The sequence below is a fragment of the Primulina tabacum genome, chromosome 14 (assembly GCF_025594145.1).
Source record: "Primulina tabacum isolate GXHZ01 chromosome 14, ASM2559414v2, whole genome shotgun sequence".
In the NCBI taxonomy this organism is placed as follows: Eukaryota; Viridiplantae; Streptophyta; class Magnoliopsida; order Lamiales; family Gesneriaceae; genus Primulina; species Primulina tabacum.
In genome coordinates this window covers 1,806,911-1,816,348 of record NC_134563.1, presented here as the reverse complement: position 1 = coordinate 1,816,348, position 9,438 = coordinate 1,806,911, and the positions used below count along the sequence as shown (strand labels likewise).

General features: G+C 32.0%; 1 protein-coding gene across 1 annotated transcript; it reads left to right on the top strand.

The window, feature by feature from the left end:
* Positions 1-1,447: 1,447 nt before the first annotated feature.
* On the top strand, positions 1,448-2,121 carry LOC142525356 (pleckstrin homology domain-containing protein 1). Its single transcript, XM_075629631.1, has one exon. It carries the CDS (start codon positions 1,497-1,499, stop codon positions 1,926-1,928), a length of 432 nt encoding a protein of 143 aa, XP_075485746.1. The 5' UTR covers positions 1,448-1,496; the 3' UTR covers positions 1,929-2,121.
* The last annotated feature ends 7,317 nt before the right edge of the window (positions 2,122-9,438 follow it).

Sequence of the window (9,438 nt, the reverse complement as noted above, 5' to 3'; positions counted from 1 at the left end):
TTTTTTCCCACCCCTAACAAGGTTTGTATTGGCATGTGCTATATTACACAATTTTCTTTGAAAGAAGTGTCAATTTGATGAATTTCAAATTGAACTAGATAATGAAGCTCAATTGTCTTCATCAGCACAAGTTTATGAAGGTGACGACTTTGATCAGTTATTTAATACTCAAAAACAACAACGAGCAAATGCTAATGCATGAAGGGATATCATAGCCAATGGAATGTAGAACGATGTTGATCAAATTGTCAGTAATGATTAGATTTTTTTTATAAAAGACTACTCATTATTTTGAGTGTTCTTTTAATAAAATTTTATTATGAACTTATAAAAATATTATTCATTAATATGTTGAATTGACATAAAGAATTGAAATTTTGATTTCAATAAATTGTATAGTTCATTTGTCATTTTTCACAAATTAAATTGATTTAACTTTTAAGTAAGTAAAATTCATTTACATTCATAAATAAAAAAAATAATTTAAAATTGAAGAGGTTATCTATGTCCAATAATTATTTTAAAAAAATTAATAAAAAATAAATCACAATTATAAACTACAAAATTCACATAATTATATGAAAAAGTTTACAAAGTCTACAAAAATCTTGAAAAAAAGTCTATAAGAGTCTATGAAATTTGTTTTACAATTCTATGAGATTTCATAAAAGTCAATAAAAATCTATCAACTCCACAAAAGTCAATCATTTAAAAAAAATTATTAAAAATATTTGAAAGTATAGAATGAATACATCCCATAAAATCAAAATGCATGTGGTATGTCTGGGACAATCACTTCGACAACGTAAAGGATTACCGACAAATGTAAGCATGAACTATCAGAGTTGGATGATGATGAATTTTATTTGAGAATTGAAAGCATTGAATTCGTTTATTCAAGAAGAAGATATAAACTTATATGTTATCTAAATTAAAAGTCCAGCATATCTTGAAATCTTCCATACCTTACTCAATCTATCTTAATTTTCTTACCCGATACGCTTTAGTTGTGGCCCATTTTTATTTCCAAATCCACTGCTTGATTATACCAAAAAGTGGAGGCAAAAACTTGTGTTAGAAGATCTTACGGATCGTATTTTGTGAGACAGATCTCTTATTTGAGTCATTCATGAAAAAATATTACTTTTTACGCTAACATTATTACTTTTTATTATGAATATCGATAGGGTTGACCCGTCTCACAGATAAAAATTCATGAAACCGTCTCACAGATAAAAATACATACTCTTTAAATTATATTTTTCGATTCGGAAAATGTCATGTAAAAGTATGTTTCGAACAATTTTATTTTAATTTTGGCTTTAATAATATTCAATAATGTTGAATTTATGAGTAATAATATCTATAAATAAAATATTAAATAATATATGTGTTTTTTTTATAAATAAATAATTTAATGAAGCATATGATTCCATATTAACGTTTCCCAAACATTCGTCTCTCACATCGATCCAATCACACCGTACAAATCGTCCATGGCGAGCCTATGGCGAGCTGCGATGGGATACGCTCAGGCGGAGGAAGACTACGGCGGCGTAGAGTACTGGTCCAATCCCGAACGCGCAGGCTGGCTCACCAAGCAAGGTGAGTACATCAAGACGTGGCGCCGCCGCTGGTTCGTCTTGAAACAAGGAAAACTCTTCTGGTTCAAGGAATCTACCGTTACCCGCGCATCCAGGCCACGCGGCGTCATTCCGGTCGCCGCCTGCCTCACCGTCAAGGGCGCAGAGGATGTCCTCAATCGGCAGTTTGCCTTTGAGCTGTCGACGAGGAGCGAGACGATGTATTTTATCGCAGATGCGGAGAAGGAGAAGGAGGACTGGATCAATTCGATTGGTCGATCGATTGTTCAGCATTCGAGGTCTGTTACTGATAATGAAGTTCTTGATTATGATAGCCGGAAATAATTGGGGTAAATTTTGCCTAATTTACTTGTGAGCATCTGTGTTTCTTCATTTTCCTTTCCTTTTTTCTCTTTTTAATTTTTAGTTCTTTGGAGAGTTTTATCTGTTTCTGTTTGTGTGATTGGCTGTTTGCAAGTGTAATTTGGTGTTAACTGAAAGATTGCTGAAGTAAATCTATGTTCTGATGGTGCTCAAATGTGTTGTGCAGATTGATGTTTAGGTTTAAGAATTGAAAATTATACTTGATTGCCTAAAATAAACCTATAGCTTAAATTGGATGTGTATAGAACTGATTATCAAGAAATGATGGTGTTAAGCTTCGGTTGCGGCTTGGTTTAAATGCAATGGTAGCTCTTTCTTGAATTCTGTGTGCATATAAAATGTGATGGTAATCAAGAACATTAGTGTGGGATATTGTATAGATGAGGGACGATGTGAAAATAGGATGTTGATATTAACTCAGATTTTGGTCTTTGAGTTGCATGAATGATCTCGTATGGATGCTATAACTACTATCTAGTATATAATTTAGTATGGGAAAAAGGATCATTTCTTTGAACTTTGTACCCAAGGATTCAGGAGGTAGTTCAACCTTTTGTAGAATTTCTAGGAATCTTGTCTTGTTTTCGAAGGATAATTTTTTCTTGCTATTGAGAGCCCTAAAAAGTATCAGTGATAGAAATTTGAAAAACAAGTAATATTCCTTCTTCTGAAACTCTACCTTGGAGCTTGGAGTTTGCATTTATAAATGCTCTATAGAGCATTATTGCCCCTTTTATGCACCAGGTCCTTTACTACTACTGAAAACTTTCGGTTTGTATTTCCGGTGATTGATAATCAATGGACTTGGAAATTACTCACATAATAGGTATTTTGCATAATTTATATATTATAAGTGTGATCAATGGAATGTATTGTACTTATATTGTGATTAAATATGCAGCCTTCCCATGTTCATATGTGTTTTTATGTTTCCTTTCTTCATTTTAGCTACTTAAATGGTGATTAAATATGCAGCCTTCCCATGTTCATATGTGTTTTTATGTTTCCTTTCTTCATTTGAGCTAATTCATTTCATAGTCCCTGAGAAACAGCTGTCACAACCTGAAGAAATATATTTTATGCCACACATTATATAACTCTTAAGATTTCGACAAGATTAGGGTTTGAAAAAGATCTTTCCTGCATTTTCTTGGTGGACGAAGAGTGGTAGTCATAGCACACCTTGAAATATATCTGACTTGTTACATATCATGCCTGCTGTATACAGATGAGATTTACGTGATAATACGTGATTCTTACAATAATTTGAATGAGCAAGGAATGGAAGTATGAATGGATGCTATGAAAAATTTGATAGAGTCAGGATTCTTTAACCATACGACAGTTTGAGTATCTGAAATGCACAAGGGAATATCATAATATGCAATTCAAAATGTGTTGTTAATTTGATGATAAAAATTCATTTGGCATGCGGGATAACTTGAACATGTATGTTATTTTCAATTGCTTAGCTGTAAATTTCTGAAGTCGTTTAGTACATGTAGGTGATCATTATTCATTTATTGCTTCTACATATATCTTATAACAAGTGAGTTAAATGTCATTATGACTGTATATTTGCATTGTGTAATTCGTGAACTTGGATTTAAAATTGTGATAGCTTAGGAATTGTATTGAAGAATGTGATGTGTGTTTTAACTTCTTCTATGTTTCTTATTTAGAATTTTTTTCATATCACGCATAATATGATTGTGATGTCATATCATATCTATTTAGTTTTCAAAGCTCGGAGAAGCTTTGTAAAAGTATAAAACAAGTTTGAAATTCTAATTTTATTGAGTTAGAATACAATACATAATAATAATTTAATGTGTTAAGAGGTTGATGGAGAGTTGAATACAAAGTACTTGTTCTGTGTTAAATATGTGTTGAATATAACATGTATCATTTGACTTTATTTTTGGATACAAGAAATGTTTCCAAGAAGCGAATCCAAAACCTAGCCTTAGACTAGTGACTTTTAGATTTTTTAGCTCGATCTACTTGGTTATACGAATCAAGTTCGAGGAAACTATAGGAGCGAATTAAAAGAGCAATCAAGTCAAGTTCAACTCGATTTGTGTGTGTATCGTTTTCCTGTTGAGTACACCCACTCAATCCAGAAGTGCATGCTTGCAGGACTAAACTGTAAGATTGGGGAGCATTGTCTTCCTTTTTCAAGTCAGAATCAGCAACTCGGTTTTAACTAACAGAAACATACATATAGGCCGTGCATGAAAGCTTTAATTCAGAAACAATAACACTTACATTCAATCTTTAGATATTTAATCCAAAACATTTACTTTGATTTAAAACAAAAGAATCCTGAATCCCAAGAAAAACACTACACCAATTCAAATTAGAAATCCAGAAGACCGACGAAACTTTGAGGAACATAAGTTTACGTTAAAACCTCAATGATGAACGTGGGATCCTTTATTATAAGTTGGTGAGGGAGGCGATGGCTGCACACTTCTGAGTCTCGTTACCAATGGCATCTTGTTCGGTTCGATGGAGGTATTCTTTGAATAAATACGATCTGATTCGGAACTCGAATGTTCTTTGTCTTGTTCTAATTCTAGCCTCCTTGCTAAGGCAAAAGTGGTCGGGGTTTTTTCCAATTGAGAATTGTGCAAAATAATCAAACAGAGCCCAAGCAAGCAAATATAGGCTCCTTTCATTGATGAATTGAGTTTGTGCCAAATTTCAGATATATTAAAGGGGTGCATTGTCATAGTGCCTACAAGCACATATTTATAAACTACCCATTTTGCGAACGCGTTGAAGGGGTCAAATAAAGAGATTGTTGAATAATGATCTTATATTTTTTATTTTAAATAATTTAAAGATGGAACATTGACTCATCATAAATAGCCAAAATGACTACGTATTACTGAAATTGAAAATTTTGTGATGAATATGATTTGTTGATGGACGGAATTTCCGTAGCGATAATTTTCTAAATTATACTTGACATCCTTTATTTAAATTCAAATTAATTTTTTTTTTGAATGTTTATATTTGAAGTTTATAGAGAGAAATATCTTCTAAACTACTTTCTTGTAACTTGAAACGTTAATTTTTTTTATTTTTTTTTGAGTATAAGGTAATTCTTTTTTTTTTTTTGAAGCAAAAAAAAAAAAGTCATTACTCTTAGTCTTAGACTGTATAAAATGTGAAAGTTCTATATAGGAACTCTAATTCCGGAAACATAGCATCGTGTAGCTCCGCAGGTATTTTGTGAGACGATATAACGAATTTTTATCTGTGAGATGAGTCAATTCTAGTGATATTCACACTAAAGTAATACTCTTAACATAAAAAGTAATATTTTCTCATAGATGACTTAAATAAGAGATCCATGTCATAAAATATGACTCGTGAGAATGTCTCACATAAATTTTTGTCATGTCTAAGATAATTATTTTAACTTTAATTAATGTAGAATTTAAACCAAAGACTAGATAAACAAAAAGAAGATCATTCGTACCAAACGTTATAATATTCAATATAAGTAATAACATTAGATTATTTTTTATTTTCAATTCAGACAAGAAATAGATGGGTTTTTTCTTCGCGATGCTCCTAATTTATTGAAAATTTTCAAAAACATGAAGAAAACTGTCAACAAATAGATGGGGTTGCAATATTTAATTACAAACAATAATATAATATATTTTCAATTCAAATTAGTTTGACCTAGCTAATCAACTGTTTTTTTAAATATATAAACATATTAATTATATATCATCCAAATTTCTAACATGTTAGAAGATTTGTGATAATCTTTCGCGAAAATGCAGTCAATGTTGATTTACTTCTTTCATTTACTACAACATCGTATCTATAATGTTTACATTAAAATATAAATTAGATAATATTTTTAATTTCCATTCCTATATGTAGGCTGCACAGGAAATATTTATTTAGTTCAGAACCTAAAACACCTGTGCATTTAATTTTTATATGTTAATGGAAAACATTTTTACTTTCATCTAAAAAAGAATTCTCCATGCCAAGAAAAATAATAGAATTTAAAATAAAAATCCGAAAAAATCCAACTTTCCAGAAATAGGAGTCGATATATATGAAGTAAAACATCGATCAATGTGTTTATTATGGATTCTTCATCGATCTATAATGGGGGTTGCCCCGGCTTGGATCCTTTGTTGGCATTTGGTGGGGGTGGCGACGACAGCGTATCTCTAAGCCTCGTCCCCGACGGCATCTTATTCGGCTCGATAGAGGGATTCTTGGAAGAAACATGATCTAGTTCATAAATCAAATATTCCTCTTTCCCATCCAACTCTAGCCTTCTTGCAATGGCAAAGGATGAGCCCCTTTCCAATAGAATATTGTGCACAACAATTAAAAAGAAACCAAGCAAGAAAAAATGGACCCCTTTCATTGATCAATATTTGAGTTTATATCAAATTTCAGATATGTTAAAAGGGGAGCATTGGCAATATTAGCTAAAAAGGTAAAATTATGAATATAAATAACAACTATTCTTGACCATTTCTTCGAAATCTCTTTCAAAATTTCAAAATGGACGGAGGGTTCATATATGAACATAGGGAGATAAGCTGTAAAGAAGATATGGCGGCTCATTGACCGTTTCGCATGAAGCTGTGGTTGGGCATTGACAAAATTTAATTGAATACGGCAATATAATTTATTTTCAACTAAAATTTTTAATTGTTATCAACGATGTAATTATGTACGATCAGCGCTTGCGACTTTATTAAAAGCTACAGCTGGTTGTAACGGTATAACTCACATTTTTTAAATCGTATAATAGTTCAAGTGTCAATGATATCCTGGAAAGGGCTGGGGTCATTCTTGGACTCGGGCGGAAAGAAAAAACTTACGTGAGTCAAATTCCAATTTGCTGCAATGAGTAGATAGAGCGTGGGTAAAATTTAGACAGGGTCCTATAGCCCGGACAGGGTCCTTTCGCGGACAGGGTCCTATAGCCCAGACAGGACACTTCCGTCCGACCAGGGTACTTCCGCCCGACCAGGGTACTTTCACCCGGACAGGGTTCAGGTCACCCGACCAGTATGGGTCGCCATGCTACTAACAGAGTACATGGCATGGGCAGTTGTCAGAGTACATGGTATGGGCAGTTGTCAGATGACAGAGCATGTGCAGATGTCAAAGATTGTGGAAATTCATTCTCTGGTTCAAATGAAAATTCATCAAATCAACACTCTTTTCGAAGAAAATTGTGCAATCCGGCACAAACTGCTTCGGAGATTTTAAAAATACCCGAACCCAAAAAAATCGGGGATCCCATTGTTATAAAACAAGGCCATGAGCATTGTATCGTCGAAACAATCTCAGTTACACATTCACGATACAATTCTTTTTCAGTTGATATTTGTTTTCCACGTACCCTGACCACTTTTTGATTTAACCATCGGAATTTAACCAACTGTGGGGGCACACAAGTTGAAGTGCATGCAAAGGATACATTAGTAAAACATCAAGGCATATTGGGTGCGGGATTGATTGTTGGTGATGGTGGCAACGGCACCACACCTCTAAGCCTTGTTGCCAACTGCATCTTGTTCCGTTCGACAAAAGAAATATGATCTGATTCATAAATATCGTCTTCTTGTAGTGCTAACTTCCTCGACATGGCGAACGATGATCCATTTTTCAATTGAGAACTGAACATAAAGATTAAACAGAAACCAAGAAAGAAAAAGTAGACTCCTTTCATTGATGAATGGAGTTTGAGCTGAATTTCCAATTTATTTAAGAGGTGCATTGTCATAATGTCTACCTATACACATTTATAAACCAGCAATTTGCACACACTTGGTGTGTGTAGAAAAAGATATCCAGCCACATGTTTTCACTGAGAAGAAACGGTTGACATTTTGGTACATAGTTACTTTTAGTGTAATAATTGAGTTCTAACTAAAAACATATATATATATATATAATAAACTTTAAAATTGTCAAAAGTAATGTTGTTACAAGTAAATAAAAAATAAATAACTCAAATAATTTTTTTAAAAATAATTCAGAAGTAATATTATCTTCCAAAAATACAGACTAAACCTTCATATCAGATTTTTGCTTTTTTTCTGGTTTTTTTTTTATGTTTTCTTGGAAAAGTGATAGATGGCGGTCTTTCTTAGCTATATATGCTCTAAGTTTCCTTCAAAATTTATTGCTCTACGTCTTCTTCAATATTCAAAAATTGACGGAGAGTTCATTAATGAATCAAGAAATTGATGGCATCCCATTGACAATTTTGAGTTGAATTTTGGTTGGGCAATGAAAAAAATTAAACATAGATAATAATGTAAATTATTTTCAGTTATTTGTTTTAAAAATCTAATTGTCTGCAAACCATGTAGAACTACCTTTGAGGATGCATGATTTTTGTTGTGTTAAAAACCAAAATTTAACAAATTACAAGACTAAAACATAAAACAGACTAACTTACAGGATTAAAATTACAATTTCTCTCCTTTTTAATTTTAAATCTCCATGTTAATATTTATTTGCAATGATTAAAATTTTAAGTTTGGTATTCTAAATATAGTTTCAAAGAAAAAGTTTAGTATTCTAAATATTGAAAAAGTGTGACATAGTTACTTAACTTCTAAGTAATTTATTTGAACCAATAAGCTTAAAATTTTTAATTTTCATTATAAGTTAAGTCTTTTTTATTAGAATCAACTTTTCTTAAGTCAAAATTATTTTATTTCATTGTTAAGTATCATATTTTTATATATATATATATATATATATATATATATATATATTTCATGATATTGAATTTTGTCCCAACGTAAAAACCCTCCCTTTAAAACTTTGTACTCTTCTAGGTAAGATTCTAACTCTCTTATTGAAGAAAATTATATATTTTTCTAATATAAATTCACCTAGCAACACTCAGTTTGGAAATGAAGATTCAAAAGTAGAGTGCATGTTAGGGGATATGAGTTCATAGAAACAATTAGATACATGCATATATGTTAGACTTAAATTTGTTGTGGAGATGCTAGTAAAAATGGAGATGCTAGTAAAAACCAGTAGATGTTGGCTTAGTACAAAACCAGTAGATGTAAAATAGCAGAAAAACAGAAGCACTTGTATCGAGCTAAAGACCAGTAGCAGCACTTGTCAAGTACTGCTTCTTAGCTAAAATCATAACTAGAAGGGATACAAAACTCGAAATATACACTAACAGAATTTTGCGTATCTCAAAGTCTTTAAATATTACCGTTGATCTATTAACGTGATATTAGCATTTATTGCTTCATTAAATGCCATTAAATGTTGTACGAAAATATTTAAGACGGTTTACCATTTTTAGTATGAACTGAGACTGATTGCTTTAATGTATTCTGCAGGGTCCATTTTCGGCAATAAAGCTGAACCACTGAAAAGTCAAAAAGAGCCGTTCAGATTTTAACGTTGGATAAAGTCTATATATATGGAGACGAAG

What these genes read in the sequence shown, in the direction of transcription:
- LOC142525356 (XM_075629631.1), top strand. Translation starts at nt 1,497, where the DNA reads ATGGCGAGCCTATGGCGAGCTGCGATGGGATACGCTCAGGCGGAGGAA.